This window comes from Amphiura filiformis, chromosome 5, assembly GCF_039555335.1.
Source record: "Amphiura filiformis chromosome 5, Afil_fr2py, whole genome shotgun sequence".
NCBI lineage: Eukaryota > Metazoa > Echinodermata > Ophiuroidea > Amphilepidida > Amphiuridae > Amphiura > Amphiura filiformis.
The window spans coordinates 34,869,799-34,895,230 of record NC_092632.1 but is presented as its reverse complement, the minus strand read 5'-3'; the positions used below and the strand labels follow the sequence as shown (position 1 = coordinate 34,895,230).

Genomic DNA, 25,432 nt, shown 5'->3' with positions numbered 1-25,432 from the left:
TAAGTGTTTATTGAAGATACCAAATACTCTGTTAGTGCATTTAATCAAACTAAAAGCCTAACAGTGGTTATCAGTATTGACCATACGGAACACCTTATACACAACACAACATAGCCATCCGTCCTATAAGCAGTTAATTTACTATTATGACATTGGATACTTAAAACTGTCATCACACATTTCGCTCTATTCATTAACTATTGCTGGTATCTAATTTACGGCAATGATAAGCTTGAACGGTTAACTTCATGAAGGGGTGTTAAAATAAATGGTAAGGTCGACAAGTTCAACCGTGTATGAAAGATGATAGGTTTCTCATACGGCTATGGTCTATTTATAGCCCACAGGATACTCGCGGTTACTTGATACACAACGTTGAATCCGTAGATCCTTATTGCGTTTTGTTATATTAAGCTTTGTTTCATTCAGATAACAAGTTTTACGTCAGAAAGATATTAATATCGTGATATGAAAGAAAGCAAACAAACGGTCACGCGATAAAATTAGGTCATCGTTTCAACTAGAATTATACACCTTCACCTGGCCAATTTTAACAAATTCATACTGAAATGCTAAAGTGCGCCAAAATCACTAGATTCTAACTCTCACTGAATTCCAATAATTATGTTATTTTCTCTTTCAATTGACAGTTATGTCAATATATAAATATTGCATTTGTACCGAAATAAATCTTAATTGATGTAAAAAATACAATTTTTGTTACGATTGTTTTACTGTTTCCGCTAAATATGTGTATTATTAGCGCCCACGCTTGCAAGTGTTTTTGTCAGAAACAGCATCATCATCATCACGCAGACGATGGTTAGAGCCGTGGGTTGGCAAGCCGAGAGAGGAGAGAGCACACTACTTACGTCAGCACTCTAACAGTGACGTCAGCGTACAACATTGCATTATTCATCTGCGCAATGCACGGTTTGAAAGCCTGTATGTGCATGTTTCTAGTTGCAAGTATACAGAAAATACTGTAAAATCCAGAGCCGCCCTTTATCACGAGCTTTGTATTGCTATCGATGTAAATGCAGTATAGAACGTCCGTAGCCATAATTCATCAACCAAGCCTTTCATTGATAAGGTTTTTAGTGCTGGCTTCACTTGCAGCACAGCTGATGGAAAACGAACGACGGAGTATATATTACAGAATCCGTACATTTCACTACCTGTGTGTGCAATCAACTCAAATGGTGTACTAGCTGGTTTCTTTTAAAAGCATAGGTTCCCTATGACATCTACAAACAGTTTGTACTTCGACTTATTTGCTTGAGGATTTTCTTATTCCCATGGTGCAAAAACAACTGAGATGAGCCTCGAGTTGTGAGTGCTGTCTTTGACGCTTTCTACACACAGGGAAAATGCATATAAGCTGATTGAATTAACCAACTATGGAAACTGCAGCAGCAAATCATCTCTTTGAAGATGAGGAAGAAGAGGAAGAAGAAAGCGACTTGAGTGACGAATATTTATATGATTATCGCGATAGCAGTTCCGATTCCGATTCCAGTGAACCTTGCTATTTCAGTCGGTTACCAGATGAACTGACATCGCGCATCTTCAGCTGTCTGCATCCTGTTCACGATAGACTACCACTTCTTGGATGTGTATGCAGTAAATGGCGTAAAATTCTCAAGGGAACCTCCAGACTATGGAGAAAAATTCATATACATTCTGACGGATATAAGACGCATGATTACCAAGTTCTAGCAACTATCTTCCGTGCTTATGGATCCCAGATTCAGCAACTCACATGGCAATCAGGGTCTCGCGTTTATGAATCTGTTTTTAATTTGATACCACGTTTGACATCACTTACCATCCTTAGACTACCTATTCTATGGAACCATTGGGTGGTCGAGACCCTTGCTCCCTTATCCAAACTAGAAGAAGTCCAAATCAACGGTGGGTTTGAGTTAACCGATCGTGATCTCATCACAGCCGCCGCTAACTTTCAATCCCTACGGCGTGTAACTTTGAACTCATGTTGGTCAGTCACAGATCGAGGAGTAGAAAGTTTTCTTTCTTCTCTTCCACGACTGGTAGACTGCAAACTTAAGATCAATGTTGGGCTTCCACTAGCAGATGTGCGCAGCGATCATGCTATGCTACAAGGGAGTATGATAGCACGGACAGTAGCAGAAAGCACTCGTGCTGAGAGTATCACCATGTTGAGCCTAAACTTTGTACCAATCGAAATGGAGGAATTATGGGGCGTGGTTAACTCGTTGACCCGACTACGCAAACTTTGTATTAGCAACTGCGAGGTAAGCGAATGGGGTTGAATACTATTCCATCTAAGGCATGTTTGTTCTTATTGATAATTTGCATGCTTCAAATCAATTTCCATATTAACTCAAAATTACAGTTTGTGAAACACCAGCTGGAATTAGTTAATGGTAATGCTGTCTTCCAAAGATAGTAGCCTTATATCGTTATGACGTTATTTGAACATTTTAATCAGATTACTAAGCAGTTATAAAACGGGGACATCCTTATATCAATGTATGTCACTATCTTCCCAAACTGATTATTAATAATTTTATCTTATATTTATCTTGTAATTATCAGTCATATTTATCTTGGATGATAGTTTGTGACGTTAGAATAATTCTTTACCTCAATTCAGTATGTATAAGCAAAGGAATAGAAAGAACAACATAAAAGAATATTAACAGTTCTTGTGGCATCAAGTTATTAGTCATAAATCAATTGCCACTATTAGCCTATTCATATATGACAATACTAAAAACAGAAAAAAATAACATCGCGGGATTTGATGAACCTTATGTCTTCCTTTAACACATTGAATTAATAATTTGCATATTAGTGTTTTAAACGTACGTAATAGTGATATCAATCTTTTCCAAATACTCCTTAGGCCAATATTGTGATAAGTTTAACTTGATAATGTCATTCTCGGCGGGTACCATTTGCGTCATTCGTCATGTGTTTATTGACCTCTCAGTAAATCAATGTAACTTGTTCTGTTAACTTGTTTTTGTCTGATTGTAGGCATTTTAAAATAATGAAAACGCATGTCCGCTCCCAAATATCCAAACTCGGTTAGTGCACACACCCCACGCGAACGCACCCCCTCTTTATATATCCCGGGATATATCTGCATGGTTACATAACACAACTGCACTGAACTGTTTGCGGAAACCCATATGATAGGATTACACACCACACGTCCACCCTCCCACACCCCTTACTTGTAAGATTTGCAACCGTGGACCCTTTTTTGACCAGAAAATACTCAAACAACTGTGGATCCCAAAACTTGGACCAAAACTAACCGTCAAACCGAGGACACCCACCGAACACACCAGACCTTATACATTCCAAGGGGTCACTCACCAACAAACGTGGACATTGGTTTAAACGACAAATCACATACTGCTTTACATTTTGGCTGATTCCGACAACCGTGGACGTCCTCGGTTGTAGGTGTGTCTCCATTTAGGCGGTAAAAAGTCAAATCTAGGTCCACGTTTGCAGGCCTTTACAAATTAAACACCACCATTCACACTCCATACACATACACATATCCCCCAGGACATATCCCTTAAAATTACTTGTAATTGGGACAGGTATAGCTACTAATGTAGACTTACCTTAATACGGAGATCTAATGAATACCTATATTTAAAAATATATATATATTTAGACCCTTTTCTGACAGCCCCACACACCATATAGGGGAAAGTGGGGTAATCCCGGGCACCTTTCGTTAAGGCTACACAGGTACAAGATCAAATAAAGTTCATCGTTGAAAATCATATCAATGCAAAGTAGGAGTAATGCTCTAACTAGTAACCAGTTTTAATAACTCAACATCTATAGTTAATAAGTTATAATTAAAAAACAAAATGGTAAAAAATGATGGGGTAATGCCGGACACGGGGTAATCCCGGACTAATGATTGCTGCTAAGAGGGAAAGTGGAGTAGGATGATAATCCCCTAGAATGTATTAGGTACTTCTGTTACCTCAAGCATACAACTATGGGGGCTGTCGTTGTTGTCTATATTTTCGAAATAGCACGTGTCCGGCATCACCCCATCTGTATAGAGACGCATGTGTGTCCGGGATTACCCCTCACGGTCCCGACTTAATTTTTCAGTGCTTGTTCTACTAATCCATTTTTAAGATACCAAAATTCATACATACAGTTAACAATCACGTATCAAACAAAATTTTCATCCATACTTCATCTGTGTCCCTTGTCGCATTAACTGTCACCAACTAATAAATCGCTTTTCAGATAAAAAGTCAAAAATGACAATTTATGTTTTTTCATAATTTTCACAAAGAAAGACGAGACCCAAAGCGCTGGTAGTAGTACACGTGAGGTACACCTTGAGGTAGCTATTACCCTAAGGTAGTATAATAGTGCCACCATTCTCCGTTTAGCTGCAATCGATGTGTCCGGGATTCCCCACAGTCCGGCATTACCCCACTTTCCCCTACACCTCACCACCCCTACACATACACACGTTACGACCAACTCACTTCACTTTTTTGACTCACCAGTCTAATAGGAAAATAGTTACTATAATGTAGGCTTTCCTTACTATGGAGATCCCACGAAAATATATTTACTTATATTGTATACCTGTTTATATTAGTTACCTCAGCCCGGTCAACCCCGGGGGTCAACCCCTCATATATACCCACACACACAGCCCCATAATGCGCCATAACTTATGATATAATATAGTATATACCCGGAGCTGCTAAAAATGGGAACAGTACTTCTTGATTTAATGCGCACGAACAAAATTTAGAAATAGAGCCACAAAACCAGAAAGACAGTCATCTTGGTTAATATGAGACCACATAGCCAATATTAAAATAGCACAGCACAGCAAATCAAACAAATGCTATAGCCATACCTTGATGCACGTCACAAACGGACCGCTTGATACATTTTACTGTATACCCAATAGATATAGTAATATTTAATAAACCCACAACACTTCAACCTCCATCGCATTCAATATAAAAATTACTCTCCGACTGATTTTATTATCCACACACACCTTTAATAAAAATCAAACATTTCAACAGTGACGATGACTTCGATATTATTTCACATCTTTTTATTTCAATAAATTTGTTAATCGTTACATATGTTAATATAATAATTCTAATACTGTTTTTTCATATCGCAATATTTTTTTGCACAAATCAATACTTTAGAACGACCTTTCCGCTCCAAGTGCGAAAAGAATTCAATTTCGATGATAAGAGGGTTTAAAATAGAATCTACGTTCGTTCAATCAGAGCATACTGGAGTGCTACTGATATAACACCGATGTGGCCGACGAAGAACCCATAGGAGGAGGTAATGCTTCCCCACAATGCAACGCGGAAAAGTCTAAAGGAGGAAGTAACGCTCTCCCACAATGCTCTCCTGCAGTGTCCCACAATGCATTTCAATACTCAGTGTTGAAATCTTGTTGGGTTCTGATATAGGACCAGACTATATTGCTAGTTCCAGTTCTTAAAACGCACATTCAAATATCGGTCCATTTGGAATGAAAGAAGAAATATTTAGCTAGATATGAAGCCAATGGTATCCAAGCATTTGAAATAAACAGCTATCAAACGCGGGTCTGTTTTTAGTGCCCTTATATGTGACGTATCATGTCAAAAGGAGACACCTTTGGGCAGGTTATTAATTTTGGGTTTTTTACACATCTTAAATATAGAGATATTTTGCTCCACACCGCCGTTTTCCTCAATGAAATCGGACATTCCTAAGCAAAGATATTGAGTTCGTAAGTTATAGTATTATAAAATTGGAAATTAAAAATATTATTGACAATGTTGAGAGTAGGAATTACCTTTAAAAATGTCTCAAAAAATACAAGATGCCAGTTATATTCCGGTCTGAAACTATCAGACAATATTTTAAACATTAATAACATCACAAATACGCAACAAACCCAAATTGTGAAAAAATCACCCCCGGACAGATTTTTGGCTATTTCTCCATTTACGATTCTGCCCAAAAGTGTCTCCTTTTGACATGACACGTCACATATTGTAAGCGCCATATAAATTGTATGTGTGTGAGGATTTATGTTTAAAATAATGTATGGGGTGAACATGCATATGGGTGTATGTATTATGTATCTATCTTATCTATACAGACAGCATGATTGAGAGTTTGTGTATCCTTCGAGGTTCTACACGACATTTTTTGCGGTGCATTCTGGAAAACATTTAAATGAATCCTTTGAGAAGAGTGTACCCGACTCAAATCGTACTTAGATAATGCATAGAGCGTAAGCAAGGCGCTATATATAGAGCCTTGTTATTTGTTTTAAGTACGAGTGATTGCCAGCTATATATAAGGTTACATATATTAATGACTGTATTAATTTGATGACAATATATCCTACTGCGGTCTGCGGATGCAGGATATAGTATCTTTGCTGGTATAGTCAACCCTGCCGTGTGACATGTTGAGCTGACCACTTGTATTCCGTCTACCAGCATGGTCAGATTTATATAATACTTACACGACAAAACAAGAAGACATTTGATATTCACTCAGCAGTTGGCTTACATTTTATTTATTTTTTCAATTGTCACCAAAGAAAGCATATTAAGGTATAGACTGACTATCATCATTTCAACACCCATTCACACAAATACACCCACCCCACACCTATACCTCCACACACCCATTGCACCTCCCACATACCCACACACAATAGGGACATAGAGAAAAAAATCACATTGTTCTCAGTTTGTCAGCAAAGTAAGCATCGAGGTAGACTTTCCTCTTTTTGGCTGTTCTCATAAAATAAATTTACCTCACCACTTACCATTACAACACCCACACAAACACAGCCACAGACCCTCCCCACATCCGCACACAAAATACAACCGCACATCCACCCTCCACCCCACCCCACATCATCATCACACACACCCACCCCCACTCGAGAAACATATTTAGAGAAAAGTCAGATTATTCTCAATTGCCAGCACAGAAAGCATTCTATATGATCAAGGTAGACTTTCCTGATTTTGGATGCTCTCACAAAATAAATTTATCTCATTACTCTCACCATTCGATATTCATGCCATTACACAACCTACACAAACAAACCCACCCACACGAAACACAACCGCACATCCACCCCACACCACCCATCCACACCCCACACCCACACACAATGAAGAGCCAGATTAACAGAACCAAATCGGAGAAAGGGGATAAAATGGCAACCTCAGAGGGAGGGAGGGAGAGGGAGAGAAATAGACGCAGAAAGTAAGTCTTATGAAAAGACGATTATTCGATTACATAAATGCTGCAAGCTTATCGTGTGGGTTACCACCACGAATATTAGGATAGCAAAACATATATGTTGAAACTGATTGTGTTGATACAGCTTTTTTCCAAGAAGGGACATCTATCCATTTGAAATTGGAATAGTTATGGATTCAATAGATATATCTCTTCCTATGCGAGTCTGGCTGCTATTTTAATTGTATGTGTGCTTGGATTGTGGGTCACTGGAATACACTAAATGAAATCTGATATTACGTCTAAAATTAGAATGTCTATCTTTACGTGAAAAGTAGACTGTAGATTTGTGGAATTACGTTGGAAATATATCTACATAATTAATACAATTTTGAGCGCACACGACTTTCCTCTACAGTTTTAGAGGCTTTGTTGGGATGAGAGTTGGAGATAGGTTCAGGGTTGTGTGAACGATATACCCAGCAAACACAAAACGTTTTCGACATCATTCGCAAAAGGTTATAAAAGGTTGTCAGAAAACGTTTAAATGTCGGGTTATATAAAGGGCATATTAAGGGTATAAAACGTTTTCATAACATTGAAAATCATTTTTTGATCATCTACTGCTCAGCAAACAAAAATGTTTTACAGAAAACGTTTAAATGTCGCGTTATATAAAGGGTATAAAAACGTTTTAATAACATTCCAAAAACATTTTTGAAAACTTGATACAAAACATTCTAAACAAAATGTAATTTTGGGGTTGAAAAAATATTTTGCGAAAAATGTTTGCCCAAAATATTTGCAATAACGTTTTGAAAACGTTTTCATGACCTTTATATAACCCGACATTTAAATGCTATTAAAACGTTTTGAAAAAAACATTTTAAGAACATTTTTGTGTTTGCTGGATGCAAATATTTTAACATAATGTTATTTAAGTGTTGACAAAATATTTGGCAAAAATGTTTGCAAAAATAGTTTACAATAACATTTTTGAAAACATTTTAAAAATATTGTGGTAGTGTGTTTTCATACAAAACGTTTTAAAACGTTTTCATGACCTTTATATAACCCGACATTTTAATGTTATTAAAACGTTTTATGTAAACCAAAACCAAAATATAACTTATTAAAAACGTTTTTAAAACGTTTTTGTGTTTGCTGGGTAGTGTATATGTCTTCCTTGGCAAACATGTAAATTTCACGTCCTTTTAATTAAACTTTGTTTTGGGAGCAAAGGACATTTGGCATAAAGTACAATATGTTTTAAGAATGACTGCTAGGCTATAATTATGCATGTGTAGCGATGTGAAATTATCACCACGTGTCGAGTTACATTGACGTTTACCAAGTCACAGATGTTCATTTTATGTTCATATTTCAGGAAATAAAAAAATGATCCGCGTTAATGATGTCACGCAATTTATTTTACTAAACAGGTGTTACTGTATGGGACGCATGTGTTGTAATGCTTAGAATTGTGTATATTATAATTATGAAATCGGAAGTGGAAATTGATAATTAATAGTGATTTGATATTATTTCAACATGTTTAATTTGATAAATTTGCCCATATGCAAATGATTGACACAATGCCATGTATAATTATACTTAATCTGATTTTCAATTCGTACCACTATCCGATGTCACTTAAGTTATCATTCTATACTCACTGATTGTGTATTGAAAATATTGGCAACAAAATAATACATTTCAGACTGATGAAATGGATTTATATTTCAGTCTAGAGTCCTATATATAATGTAATGGTCAGTGTTGCATAGGTTAGACGACTCGCCAACGCACTCTGTTTAATACCAATTTCTCCTCGTTCGTGCACTGGTTGTTTTATTAACCATCACCAGTGATCACTTGTAAAGGTCAAGAGGGCATCAAAAGCGGACTGCATTTAAAAGCAGTCTCCCTTTTTCTAACTCCTGTTTTTGTAAACTGACAAAATATAGCAATTTTCACATAAAATTGACATTGCTAGCAGTTTTCAGCATCTGTTAGGAAAACGATAAGGCAGGCCCCTTTTATTTTAGATTATGAACATAGGGCGGCTCTGGATTTTACAGTATTTTATGTATACTTGCAACTAGAAACATGCACATACAGGCTTTCAACATTAACATTTTAATTAAGTATTGAAATTTTGATATGAAAATCGAAAATGAAAAAACAAACAAAAACATTTTATTATTATTTTATTTGGGCTAGATGCAGTGGTGCAACAAAGAAAGCATCAAGGTAGACTTTCCGGATTTTGGATGCTCTCACAAAATAAATAATAATAATATGCTTCTGCTCTGTTTGCGTACTAGTACATGTACGGTGTATATGTCTGTGTATGTACCTATTGTCCTATTGTGTCTCTGTTGTAGGGTCTACATAATGTGCCTGCCTAATGTCTGCGTGATATATGTGTGCATCTCTGCGTCAGTAATTTGTGCAGCAAAGAAAGCATCAAGGTAGACTTTCCTGATTTTGGATGCTCTCACAAAATAAATAATAAAAATATACATGTCTGCTCTATCGGGGTGTATGTACATGCCGGGGTCCATATGTCCGTGGGTGTACCTACTGTGCCTCTGCAGGTGTATGTACCTATTGTGCGATGTGCCTATGTCTGCGTGTGTGAAGTTGTGCATAATCTGCATGCGTGGTGCCGCAAAGAAAGCATCATGGTAGACTTTCCTGATTATGGATGCTCTCACAAAATTAATAATAATAATAAATATGCATCTCGGCGTATGTACCTATTGCGATTCTGTCTGTATAATGTCTGCGTGTGTATAGTTGTGCATAGTCTGCGTGAGAAGTTGATGCAGCAAAGAAAGCATCAAGGTAGACTTTTCTGATTTTGGATGCTCTCACAAAATTAATAATAATAATAAATATGCATCTCGGTGTATATTGCAATTCTGTCTGTATATGTCTGCGTGTATATAGTTGTGCATAGTCTGCGTGAGAAGTTAATGCAGCAAAGAAATCATCAAGGTAGACTTTCCTGATTTTGGATGCTCTCACAAAATTAATAATAATATACGTATGCTCTGTCTACTTATGTCTGTGTATGTGCCGATGGGCATACACTGGGGTGTGTATATATCATCTTGTGGATATCTTGCGTAGGGGCCTACTATGTATAGATAATTATATCTGCCTATGTATCGACTGTGTCTGTATAGGTCTACATTATAGTACCTCTTGTGTACCTATGTATGCATTTAATTTTGGAGGTTTTCCGAACAGTGAGATAGCATATCTTTAAACCTCATCGACAAGTCCCTTGTTCTTTAAAGCAAACTGCTATTATTACACCTTACTCCTAGTACAACCCACGCCACGCATTATGCACTGACACGCAATGTGTTCCTTGAATATGGCAGGAAATGCTATTAAGGGTAAGGATAACTGGGTAAGGGCAATGGCGGCATTATTTTTCGTAATGATGATGATAAAACAGGTCCTAAAAAAGGCAACGACCAGCCATTACCGAACGCGTAGGTATCCTTGTGCTTATTATATTTAAAGGAGGAGAAGTAATCCGCAGTCGAATGAAATGAATGTACAGCAAATTATGATGCTAACTTAGGCCTATATCACTCTATAAATGTCAATCAGTTATATCTGGCCAGTAGGCCTATTTATGATTTTAGTTGAATTAGGCCTAACAGGTCTATATTATTAATGTAAAATTAATGTAATAGTTCTTTATTTAGGCCTATGGCTGGCCCTGTGTTGGAGTTATATACATTTTTACACAGGCCTATCATCAGTATCTTCTGCATCATACATTTTTAATATTATAGGGGCCTAACCTTGAACATTTGCACGTAACTGAGGTAAAACCATTTAAGATTCTTGCAATTAAAATAACTATTCTGGGATCTAATATCAATTAATCTTACCATGGAAATTCAAATATTTACAGTTACGCTAAGGGACATTCAGAAATCCGTAAATCCCAAGCTACACTTATCATTGCTTATCCCAACACATTTTCACTTCTTTTTTTCTTCTTCTTCTTTTCACTTAATTGGGCCTATAATAGTTAGGGCTACTGACGTAACTAACCCCTAGCCAGAAAGACAAATCTTAATTCTCTATTTCCAGGTATAATGAATTCCATGCATGTGTGCGATCCCCGGTCCCCACACTCCGTGCATCCGCGGGTATTCATGCTCGTCGAAAATTTCGCGAAATAAGGGGTGTTATTCGTGAAACACAAAAAAAGGTGTTTTTTCAAACCACATGTTCGCGAAATTAAAAAAAAGGGTATTTTCATCGAGCAGCCTACGCGTTTCTGCCAGAAAAGGGTATATTAGCAATATCGTTCGCGTTTTAGCGAAAATAGGGGTATTGTCGAAGGGCAAATAATTCGCGAAATCGCTAAAAAGGGGCGTTTTTCCCTAAAACTTCGCGAAATGAGATGCAAAGGGGGTGTTTTAAAGTTCACCGACAAGCATGAATCCCCGCGGATGCACGGAGTGCTGGGACCGGGGTGCGATCTCAAAGTTAAAGACTTTAAGACGGACGCCACCTTTCAGTTTTACGTTGTGTCTGGGGGAAATGGTACATGGTTTAACGGTATGCGTAATTTCCTCGATTTATCAACTATTTTCGCAGAAAATTTTTCGCAGAAGCGAGAGGTCTGGGGTTCAATTCCCTGCACAGGCAGGTATGACCAGAGTTTTTCTCTGGTTTATTTGCCAATGCATGTGATGTTTCCATTAAAACCGGGATTAAAACATGTTTATTTGTGCTAGTGTGGGATGCGTGATTCTTCTTTCCCCTACATATCTTTTATTTTAAAAACTATATTACCTATTGTGCGATGTGCCTATGTCTGCGTGTGTGAAGTTGTGCATAATCTGCATGCGTGGTGCCGCAAAGAAAGCATCATGGTAGACTTTCCTGATTATGGATGCTCTCACAAAATTAATAATAATAATAAATATGCATCTCGGCGTATGTACCTATTGCGATTCTGTCTGTATAATGTCTGCGTGTGTATAGTTGTGCATAGTCTGCGTGAGAAGTTGATGCAGCAAAGAAAGCATCAAGGTAGACTTTTCTGATTTTGGATGCTCTCACAAAATTAATAATAATAATAAATATGCATCTCGGTGTATATTGCAATTCTGTCTGTATATGTCTGCGTGTATATAGTTGTGCATAGTCTGCGTGAGAAGTTAATGCAGCAAAGAAATCATCAAGGTAGACTTTCCTGATTTTGGATGCTCTCACAAAATTAATAATAATATACGTATGCTCTGTCTACTTATGTCTGTGTATGTGCCGATGGGCATACACTGGGGTGTGTATATCATCTTGTGGATATCTTGCGTAGGGGCCTACTATGTATAGATAATTATATCTGCCTATGTATCGACTGTGTCTGTATAGGTCTACATTATAGTACCTCTTGTGTACCTATGTATGCATTTAATTTTGGAGGTTTTCCGAACAGTGAGATAGCATATCTTTAAACCTCATCGACAAGTCCCTTGTTCTTTAAAGCAAACTGCTATTATTACACCTTACTCCTAGTACAACCCACGCCACGCATTATGCACTGACACGCAATGTGTTCCTTGAATATGGCAGGAAATGCTATTAAGGGTAAGGATAACTGGGTAAGGGCAATGGCGGCATTATTTTTCGTAATGATGATGATAAAACAGGTCCTAAAAAAGGCAACGACCAGCCATTACCGAACGCGTAGGTATCCTTGTGCTTATTATATTTAAAGGAGGAGAAGTAATCCGCAGTCGAATGAAATGAATGTACAGCAAATTATGATGCTAACTTAGGCCTATATCACTCTATAAATGTCAATCAGTTATATCTGGCCAGTAGGCCTATTTATGATTTTTAGTTGAATTAGGCCTAACAGGTCTATATTATTAATGTAAAATTAATGTAATAGTTCTTTATTTAGGCCTATGGCTGGCCCTGTGTTGGAGTTATATACATTTTTACACAGGCCTATCATCAGTATCTTCTGCATCATACATTTTTAATATTATAGGGGCCTAACCTTGAACATTTGCACGTAACTGAGGTAAAACCATTTAAGATTCTTGCAATTAAAATAACTATTCTGGGATCTAATATCAATTAATCTTACCATGGAAATTCAAATATTTACAGTTACGCTAAGGGACATTCAGAAATCCGTAAATCCCAAGCTACACTTATCATTGCTTATCCCAACACATTTTCACTTCTTTTTTTTCTTCTTCTTTTCACTTAATTGGGCCTATAATAGTTAGGGCTACTGACGTAACTAACCCCTAGCCAGAAAGACAAATCTTAATTCTCTATTTCCAGGTATAATGAATTCCATGCATGTGTGCGATCCCCGGTCCCCGCACTCCGTGCATCCGCGGGTATTCATGCTCGTCGAAAATTTCGCGAAATAAGGGGTGTTTTCAGATGAATAAAACGCGATTCGCGAAACACACAAAAAAGGGTGTTTTTTCAAACCACATGTTCGCGAAATTAAAAAAAGGGTATTTTCATCGAGCAGCCTACGCGTTTCTGCCAGAAAAGGGTATATTAGCAATATCGTTCGCGTTTTAGCGAAAATAGGCGTATTGTCGAAGGGCAAATAATTCGCGAAATCGCTAAAAAAAGGGGCGTTTTTCCCCTAAAAACTTCGCGAAATGAGATGCAAAAGGGGGTGTTTTTAAAGTTCACCGACAAGCATGAATCCCCGCGGATGCACGGAGTGCTGGGACCGGGGTGCGATCTCAAAGTTAAAGACTTTAAGACGGACGCCACCTTTCAGTTTTACGTTGTGTCTGGGGGAAATGGTACATGGTTTAACGGTATGCGTAATTTCCTCGATTTATCAACTATTTTCGCAGAAAATTTTTCGCAGAAGCGAGAGGTCTGGGGTTCAATTCCCTGCACAGGCAGGTATGACCAGAGTTTTTCTCTGGTTTATTTGCCAATGCATGTGATGTTTCCATTAAAACCGGGATTAAAACATGTTTATTTGTGCTAGTGTGGGATGCGTGATTCTTCTTTCCCCTACATATCTTTTATTTTAAAAACTATATTACCATGATTACAAATTGGATTTTTTTGTCCTCGACGGATCTCAGAAAGTCCCTTTAAAGGGAAAGGTCACCTTTGTAGGAATAGGGATATGTTAAAGCATCGGTTGTACATTCATCTAGACGATGAGCATGATGAGCATAATCAGTATGCATGCATGGGTGATGCGTGTCATTAGCAATTCATTCCAAGTACAAGTCTACACAGTAGACATCACCTGTAGTACTGTCGTTATGCATAGAGCCTAAGTAATGATGTGCTTTTATGCGCTGCACTCTATTAGCATTCCACCATAGTGTACTCTAATAATAGTGTATTTTTGCTCAATTATATATTAAATGCCTCTATACAATCAAAACACGGTTTGCAGTGAAATTTCCAAAACAAATCTCCCGGGAAAAATCAAGAGAAGTCGCGTATTCTTCACTCAACTCAATGGTTCTCATCCAATATATTAAGAAATCCTACATTAAAGGACATGTACGTCAAGGGGAGTATATGTTATTTAAATAACTGGTCTCCTCCTAATTAACAGCATTATTTGATTGGTTCTTAGAGAGTTATTGTAATGATAAGACAATATTTTGTATTGCATTGTATTGTATTGTATTGTATTGTATTGTATTGTGTTGTGTTATATATTACATGGTTAATCGATCCTGAATTGGAACAGTAATCGGCATTTGCATAATTTCCTTTTTCGTGGATCTCCGTAGTAAGGAAAGTCTACATTAGTAGCTACTTTTCTCAGATTGCGTGGTGAGTCAGAAAGAGGGTGTATGTACATATAGGACAAAAGTGACACACACATTTCAAATTTAATTAAAAGGTAGTATATTCATTTCCAGCAACATCTCACATGAGGAATCTGAGATTTGATTAGAACCGTAATAGTTATCCATTTTTAACGCTGATTAAAAGGTGCTTTTTCCTGTTGCAGGTTAACCATAACCACTTAATATAAATCTGATATCATGTCTGTGTGACAGTGTTTGTTTGAGTGGGGTGTGTGAGTGAGTTGTGGGGGTAGCGGGGGTTTGTGTGTGGGGTGGTGTGTGGAGTCTGTATGTCTGTCGGTGTGTCTGTCTGTCTGCACGATTTGTATTTTGATACGTTTTTAGCTGTTGACAACACAATGCACTTTGATTTGCGTACTACAGTATGCAGTTCAGTAACCTATTCATTTAGAAATTAGGTAAACATCAATTTGATAATGAATCTCTCATTGTATAAATTTAATGCATCGGGTGGATCCCTTTATCAGATACTTTGTGGCAGAGAGACATGTGGTATTTTTCTGCAGCTACGTTATAGGAGATAGAATTCATGTGCAACCTGTTCCTATTCAAAACCTGGCAATGTCCTTGCCCTTTTGAACACATTATTATGAAATGCCCTTTAAATGTTACCACATTGCATGACACATTGTTGAGCGCACATATGTAATTCCCATCATAGGTTATTGATTTTATATATCATATACTGCATGAATCGACATACTTAAAATCAATGCGTTTCTAATGTATTACTTTGACTATTAGACTATTACATGGCTTGCTACTCAAAGTAAATATATAAAGAAAGAAAGAAAAACCCAGACATATTATTTACTATTCAGTGTTATTATTGCGGTGCTAAAGTCGCTGTTAATGAACGATCAACTTTTTAATACCCAATGAAACAACAAGAAAGGATTGATTTCATTGGTCAATTTCAAGCGATTATTTATATCACCTATTATAGCGACTGAAGTGTTATTCAATTTACCACACTTGAATTTGAATTCTGCAGATGATGTATAGACCAGGTAATTAAATAATTACGCCCAATTAAGCAGCACGCAAGAGCACAAAATTCGCATTTATATGTGTAACTAAAAATACATCTAGTCCTCTGTCTCTTAAATGAGTCTTCCGTTGGTGAAGTTATTTTTAGAATGAAAAAGGCAAACATGCCTTGGCTTGTAGGATTGTACGTGCTATACAAGGTGCTATAGATTCCATGTTTAGCATATGGAGAGGAACTCGGAAGAAACCCCGAGGACAGATACCTCAATACAGCAAATCAAAATAGCTATAAAGCATAATATCATCGTGAGTCTGCATTTCGCTATCAATAAAATACAACTGCTATATAAGGAATGTTTCGCAATGATGAGCGGTTTGATGTACACCAAAACATACAATAATTCTATGGAATGACGTCATTGTGACGTCATACGGAGCCATAGGTGTGCTATTTGATGTACATTAGCCTTTTCAACGCTTTATTAGATTGCATATGTGATTTGTTTGTTTAGCCTCGTTTCCGACGCTGTAAACTGCTGATACTGTATTAAAAAACCGCATTTGAAGTTATTTGAACCACCTCGATTTAAAATATAATAAGTAAGACTGTTGGAAGTAATGAAAATTAATTAATCAAATTCCAAACAAATGAATTAGCAACCCGAATTGTGTCAATCTTGCCAAATAACTCTGCTTGACTTACATAACACGAGTGTTGTGTTTCTAAGCCTTTGGCAACTGTGGATATATTTAAAGCATGGTCTGTATATAAAATTGACGTGGGCCAATGGCCTCAACCTGTCAAGATATACCTCAGCTAACTAGCGCTAGCAAGCAAGCTTCATTGCTTTATTAGATTTTCAATAGATTTCAATGGAATTACATCCTCAAATTAACACATCAGCTCAAAGAACTCTCACATCAATTCTAAGCATTATTCTTCTCACTTGAAGCAACCTGCAACGAGATGTATCGGGTTTTCAAAACTGATTTTTTTAAAACTATTATTTCTTTGCAATTTTAAGACATTTGTTTAATGACAATATCGTCTGCTGTGGTCGCATGATGAGGATTAAATGCTGAAGAGCTATCTAGTCAACGAAGCAGACAGACACGGCTTGCGGAGCTCCATTTGAACTGTTTGCAGGCTAACATACGTGTGGTATTTATGTTGCACCATGCATGTGTGATCGGGCAATTTCAGTTTACTCTACGATTTCTCCGTGCGGAGATGACATGATTACCTTGGCATACACATACATTCCAATACACATTACATATGCTAAACTTCATTGCATGTAGTTCACTTTCAATATTCGTATTTTGTCAAATAATTATCAATCTTTTTGAAAATTATTTGATATAAAATATATTAGGCACCCGGGATAAGCACATTGAAAAATATCGATGTCATGCCAGGCAAACGTCATGTACAAGACTCACAGAGTTGCTATATATGGCATTAAATGTCACTTGCGTCTCACAACTGATCATATATTTATAATCCTGTCAAATAATATAGGACGGCGCAAAAAAGATTAACAATTACTAAGTAATTAACATAATTTGTTCAGGAAAATGCGCTTTAAAAAATCTGCGATATTGAAAGTATTCTTGCTCAGCGCTAAAATTTAGTTATCGTTTAAAAAGAGTTTCACAATATACATACAAAATAAGCTAATTTGCATATTTGGGTGAATAAACTCGTAAGTATTATACCTTTATATTGCGTAACCTCTCGTGTGGCATATAAAGCTAGAAGCTCCACACTGGGTATTATATTCCTGAGATTGCTGATGGGGATATATTCTGTTGTGATAATATTCGCTACTTGCACGGTTCCGCCATTATGCACTATGTGCGGGAGAGCCTCGAACTGGCAGCATACATGAAAGGAAGAATTATGTAACCTTACACAGAACGTTATGACTAGTTCAATTCCCATTCATGTATGCTGCCAGTTCGAGGCTCTCCCGCACATAGTGCATAATGGCGGAACTGTGCAAGTAGCGAATATTGTTCGCGTTATTGAATTGGGACTTCCTGAGGATATTTTGCTTTCAGATCTATAAAATGTTTATATGATTATATAATTGCGCGCGTGATTATTATAAATTATATAACAAAGGTTGACAACAATGTACATGAATATAAGTGTAGCCAGTTTACACCTACATGTATTTGGAATACGGATTGACTTAGTCTTTTAAAGCCGTTTGAAAAGACATGTAGTGGATAATTTGAATTTCGATTATATTACCAGCTGATGCTCGGAGATTGTTCACTTTTTCTAATCAAACTGCACTTTTATTTTTGTTCATATTCAGTTCGGGTAGAATAAAAACGGGTCCTTATATTAAACTCAGAGTTGCTTTAAGAATGAACTAATTTATCTGATGATCAATCTTACCCAATCCTTATTCCATCTTGCTGCTCAAATTCCCCCACCAACATACGTAATGTGTGCTTTATTATTATTATCAAAAATACACGGCAAAGACAAAGTAGATGGATCTTGCACCGACACCCACACCCACGAGCAACAATAAAATAGGATAGTAGCTACTAATGTAGACTTTCCTTACTACGGATATCCTACAAAAATTATATTTTAGACTGTTTCCTCTTAGTTTCATCCCACACACAAACACCCTGTTTGACTTATCATTATAACAGGGAAAGTATAGCTGTTAATGTAAATTTACCTTACTGTGGAGATCCAACGATTTTTTTAAACTTATAATTTATTATTAAGACGTATCTATCCTCTCAACGTCGCATAAATCCTCACCCACATAAAGTAGATGCACACAATTCTTTTTGACTCTTAATGTAGCTCTTAATGTAGACTTACAACGGCTATCTCATGAAAATACTTTTTTTAATTTAGAATTATTAGACCTTTCCTCTCAACACCACACGAATACCCCTCCTACTCACATCCACACCCCCATAGGAAAAGTAGCTACTAATGTAAACTTTCCTTACTACGGATATTCCAGGAAATGTATCCATTACACGCGCACTTCAAGTCCACAGCACACACTTAAATGATGAAACTTGTAACGCGTCCAAAATGCATGGTGCAACACGAAACGGAAAGATAACATTTTGACACAAATTGCAACATAATTTGAAGGTTAAATATGTGTTAAATACACTCTACCTCTACATGTTCTAGCGATTTGTTTAGTACAAACCAACGAACTAGCAGGGTTATTCTTTTGGAGACGATTGATCTCATTGGTCAAATCTCAATCGCTCTTCTCTAGCGTTCTGAAAGAAAAATATCACCTTGCTTTAGATCCACGTAGGTAGACAAGTACCGATGTGCCTTTTGTTTCAACTTGTTCCAACAACATGGAATGCCATTCTAATGATGTCAATGAACCAAATTTCCAGTTATCCCTACATGCACGGTTGTGTGATGTGACCATTTATTAATTTTTCTAACAACTCATTATATATTGCTCAATTCTAGACTTGGACAATACCAACAATTATACACATCTTATTGTATCACAATTTTTAGCATAGATTCTCGTTTCTATATCAATATGTTTTATAAACTGCACATTTGTGTGAAAATTGAGGGCGCTATTTACATACAATTAAAATTTAAATTAGCCAGATAATATGAGTTTTTCCTTACATTTCATGATAAAAGGTTTTGTGAAAATTTCCTTGCCATTTGTTAGGCTTTTTTCTGATGTTCTAATGCCATTATACAAGTGTATATCCCTTCTAAAGATAAGATTTAAGATAAATAACGCCATCATTGTTCACATTTTCTTAAAAATAACTAAAAATGACAACAGTTTACATACCATCAAACCACCGTGTGCAGTAGACGCATGAAGGAGCATACATTTTCTAGAATGAATTTCATAATTGTTTCTTACACTAAATTCTTACGCTTATTGCAGATTTATCACTACCCTATTCATCATGAACAATCATTTGTACGTATGTCTGCCAAAGTATCTTTTCTTTATTGGCATCAACATGTCATGCGACATTTTTATTTTCTCCACTCATCACAATGTCTTTGCTTTCTTGTATCTTTCAGAGACTTCAAGGAATCCGTTTCAGTTCCGTCTCGTTGCAGAAGGTCTACTTATTTAACCTATGGTCTGTGCTATTCGTAAGCATCAGTGCGCCGATTCTACGACTCCTTCAGGTAGACAGTGGCCTCGAAGCATGCGAACATCTGGAAGTTTACGCCGGTAAACTACGTACTCTTCAGATCGATGGCAGTGCCGTGTTAAGGACGCTCACGGTCAGGAGCGGTAGAGTCAACCACCTAGAGGTTCGCAATTGTCAGGATCTGGATCCCCGTTGCTTACAAGCCGTCCTCTTAGATAGCCCCCTATTAGGAGAGCTTCGGCTTGGAGCAGTCGCCAATGAAGAGTTGATCCTAGATCATATCACTTGCCCTAATTTAGAAACCATCAGCATTCTGGATGATTTCACATGCGCAGGACTACTAGTACGATGTCCTAATCTGCGTGATTCAAACAGCTGCCGATGAAATTGAAATCTTATCATTACAACAAGTCATTGTTGTCGCAGATCATCTTGCCAGGGTCACTATGCATGGCCTCCCTGCTCTACGCAATCTGTTAGTCCAATGCGATAGCGTACAGCATGTAGAGATCAAAATGTGTGGCGAGGAATTGGTGTGCCTTCGCTCCTTCGTCATTCAAGCCACACGTAGCATCGGCCTTCTTCGGTTCTTAGACTGTGCCGTTGGTGCCCTCATCCTAAGCGCTCCTCGCGTACACACAGTCGTGCTATATCGGTGCCAAATTGAAGACTATACTCTCCAGATGACACTTAATGGATGTCCAAATATCATCCATCTTAGTGTGGAGAAGTGCGACACGATCAGTCAAGTCTGCGTGCCTGCCAATGCGTCATTACTGAAGTATCTCAATCTATACGGCTGTCATGGGTTGCTAAGAGTTGCTGTGGATAGCATGGGCCTTCTAGCTGTCAATTTAGGCCAATGTCCCAAGGTGCGATTTTTCGTTAGAGGCCTTGAGTATGATCTCTCACTACATCCTGTGTGCAAGTATCCTAAAGTGGTCTTGCCACATCAATCTTTGAGATGGAGCCACGATCACAAACCACAACTTTATAATATCCCATGACCATCACGCTGACGATCTTGCCAAGAGAACATTATGAGCGATCAACACGATCAAAAAGTATACATGCATGCCAGCCAGAGATCAGACTAGCCGCGTAAGGAAGCAACACGCCTAAAGCTCACGAATCGCAGAGCGCAACATTGTGAACATTGTGCAACACACAAATTAGTCTGATATAGAGTACCTAATGCGTAAGAATTAATATAGCATTCACTAAAATATGCAATCAGAACCTAAGGCGGATCAGATTCAAGAAACGAACAAGTTGTCTCAAACATTCCAATCAACGGTTATCTAATTCCAACTATCAACATGATAACTGGACGGGTCTTCAATTTATCCAAATGGTGTTCAAAATGCACTCAGACAAAAGGAATCAACATTAATATATGTAATGTTTCTTTTAGTTTACAAATAGAAGTAAAAGATGTGACAGAAAATGACAAAAGTTGTTTTCTTACTTGAAATGTTGTTGACTTACTTTAAAAGAAGTAAAAGTTAAGTTTGAAAACTTTATTTAACTTAATTTTAATTTATATGTCAATGCTAATCAAGGCATTAACAACAGCTATCTATATTAGGTAGTGCTGACGGGTTGGCGCCAAGATAGCGGATTACCTCCCGCTTGAAGCCCTGTATATTCTGGTCGGAAACACCTTGACCACAGAGAGAGCATTTCATATGCCGACAGAAAAGGGGAGAAATGATCTCTTGTGGCTGACCAAAAGTTACCAAAACTGTGATGTAACTTTTTACATATGCCAATACAAATTCCATCCGTGTATTTATCACTAAAGACCCAATACTAGAAATATTTCTATTAATTGCAAAAATTTCCATGAACACTTCACTGGAAAATTTTGAGTTAAAACTGAAATTATCAATCAGCTAAGGAGATTGGTAAATATGCATGAGTATCGCACTATAATTCCCGCCTAGTATACAATGGCTGTATTCGCTGTAGAAGTAGTGATGTAACAGGATTAATTACCATAGCGATAGGAGAAAGCAATTTGTAAATTTCACATTATGCAAAGTCCATGTACGTTTCATTTGCACCTGTACAATTAGTGTCTTCGAAAAGAGCGGTATGTGTATTCAATCTATGATTGCATACAGACGTAACAGGTGATTAGTGCAGCCCAAATTGTTTTCACCTATCGCTATGGTAATTAATCCTGTTACATTACTACTTCTACAGCGAATTGAGTTAATCTCGTTATGTCTTCGTGATCTCTCCGTCGTTGGACCTGGAAATCCACAAGGTCAACCAAGACATGCACGTGTATTCCAGCCGAACACGTGCCCTATCCTTTATTGTGGCAGACAACTTTATGGCCTGTGTCCGGTCAATATTCTAAAGTTTTATTCATATCCAAAAGGAAAACCAACTTTATTCATTTATGTAGATCCAAATTCTTTCTGATAGAAATATGATATCTTGATAGGTATAGTTTCTCATCAATTGGTGCTGCTGTTGTGAGCCCCAGCCAAGGTCAAATGTCTTGCATACCATATTTGGTGTTGTTTTGCATGGGATTGACAATAAGCTGATAAGGAGAGCGATTCTGACCAACCTCTTTACGCGAAAGGCCTGCAACACAATTTTCGCGTACTATATGGTACGACAGAAAGTCACCTTTTACAATAATAATAGTAAAATGAAATTGCAAAAAGCTTCCTGTTGTCATAGCATGTGTTTAATGTAATCGTAATAAAAGGAAATATCTTGGAATTAAGTGTAAATGGGCAATTCCAAGCGCATCATTCCGCAACGCATATGTAAATTAGGAAATTAGGTGGTGTGAAAAAGTTTCTCCTATTTTAATCATTCAATTACCAAAAATAGTTTCCATTATGCTATTCATCTACATGTTTGACTGCTGCATTAGAAAGAAATTCATATGCAAACTTCGCGTTGCGGAATGATGCGCTTGGAATTGCCCAAATATCAATCGCTAGCGATAAGCGGTTGGCTTATAACCATTAGCCAATGAACAAATTCATAAAAGGTAACTGTCAGAATTAACGATCAACCTTGATGGCCAGTATAGCTCATCGCGAAATGAATGACTAACTTATAGATTGATTTGATGTCTTATTTGCTCAACAAATCTAAAACATTTGTCAAGATGACATTATTTGGAAATTCTTTAATTTAGGTAAAAAATTGGTAGAATTTAATTTAAAACCATTTCTAAATCTATTATAGAAACAAAACATATTTACACGCTAGTTTTTGACTCTCCAGAGTATTCGACATTCATGTATAACTGAATAAAAATGACTAGCAAAAGGTAATAACCTGAATCTATACCGATAGTCAAATAGTGAAGGATGAAAATAATGGGCGTTCCATATGTAGCAAAAATCAATTTTCCGGTAACTGACAAATCGTATGATGAAGCACTTATGCCCCATGACCAGGTCATTATTTGCCAACAAAAATGGTAAGGATGGCGAGAAAGATTCACGTGTGCAAATAAATCAGAGGACTGATGAAGTTTAGCACCTGAATGTAAAAAAACAACATTTCTCAACTTCAATTATGCATTTACGAGCAAGAAAATGTCTGGGGAACAAAAGATTCACCAACCCATCACTAGCAGTCCTACCGACAAATCTTAGCTAACTTGAGAATGTTGACTTCTAGAGTCCAGCAAGGCATTGGGCTCTGATCTGGTGTTATCTGGTGACGATGCATGTTCGAACCTCCACAGTTATATCAGATTTCCTTGACAATAATCTTACTGTTATTGAACCAATTGACATAAACGAAACGTTGGCAGCTGACCCAGATAGTGCGATGTACATTCCTGTACAAGTTGATTCTTAGGTGCAATTCCCTTTTGGTTGAAAGGTTCGTGAAATGACTTTGAACACCGAGATCTGGTGACTCAGTGATGATCTGTCGAGTGTTCAGAAGCGTGGTATCATTGTTATTATATTTTTGATATTTCTGATTTGAAGTGTCGGACATGCATTGCTTATATTTTGTTTGCTCCTGCAAATGGATATTGATTTAAAACAAAATGAATACACACACCAGTAGAAAATGTCCTGTCGACATATTTATGGACACAGTTTAAAACTGTCATTCGGGGTAGAATTTATAACCTTTATCATCAAAACTGTGTTACAGGGTAGCAAATTTATATCAATAGTGTCATAACCATAATCACACAGCTCTAGATCTAGCGAGTTGGGTTCCGTGCGAATTTGAATGGTTTGAATAGAGAGCTTACGATTTCCAAACGTACGTATCATATGCCCCGTGCATCTATTCAATTAATTCAAAATCACTCTCATGTGACGGGATTTTGAATAGATGCACGAGAGTATGATTCATACGTTTGGAAATCGCGAACTATAGAGATTGCGGTTTCCAAACGTGTATATATCATACGCCCGTGCATCTATTCAAAATCACTCTCTTGTGAAGGGATTTTGAATAGATATACTTGCGTATCTATTATTTATATGATACAAGAGATAAGATTAAATCTAGTCAACCAGATTTCCAACATACCTTGGAGCAACCAACGTTGTGGCCAGTACCACTGACCTTCAGCTGTTAAACACCTTGACTCCCGAACGTGTTCTCAGGTATGATACGTACGTTTGGAAATCGCAAGCTCTCTATTGTGTTTATTTTTACCTACTTCCACCATTAAAGCATATAAATAGATTGTAGAAATAAAATTGTGATCATTCGAAACAATGGGACCTATTTACAGATAGAAAATGTACATAGTTCCGTGTGAAGATTGTGAATTATATAAGTTATATACATGTTTGTGTAATTGTCACCGCCAAGCTGCGGGCTAGCTAGACGGCGGTCTGTGTATTTTATAGATGATTACTAAATGAAAAAAAGCCAATGATGCACTCTTATTATTGCTACTACAAAGATAATAAAATCATATTATATGAAATGTTTTGGTAGTTTGTTGTGATTTTATTGAAATCTAGTGTGCTGAGTTGAATGGTTGTTCATAACCCAGTGGCATATGGAGCCTATGTAATAGACATAATCATGCGGCATAACTCACGAACGCAAAATACCCAGCAAACATTACTTAACTGGGCCAATATTGGGACCGTGATTGGGCCAATAAATGATCGCACACCGGTGGCGAACTG

General features: G+C 37.2%; 1 protein-coding gene across 1 annotated transcript; it reads left to right on the top strand.

Moving 5' to 3' along the window:
• Positions 1-951: 951 nt before the first annotated feature.
• On the top strand, positions 952-25,224 carry LOC140153036 (uncharacterized). The gene is given in 3 exon segments (XM_072175631.1): positions 952-2,276; positions 20,206-20,645; positions 20,647-25,224. Coding segments are annotated over 3 exon segments (1,959 nt in total). The 5' UTR covers positions 952-1,400; the 3' UTR covers positions 21,290-25,224.
• The last annotated feature ends 208 nt before the right edge of the window (positions 25,225-25,432 follow it).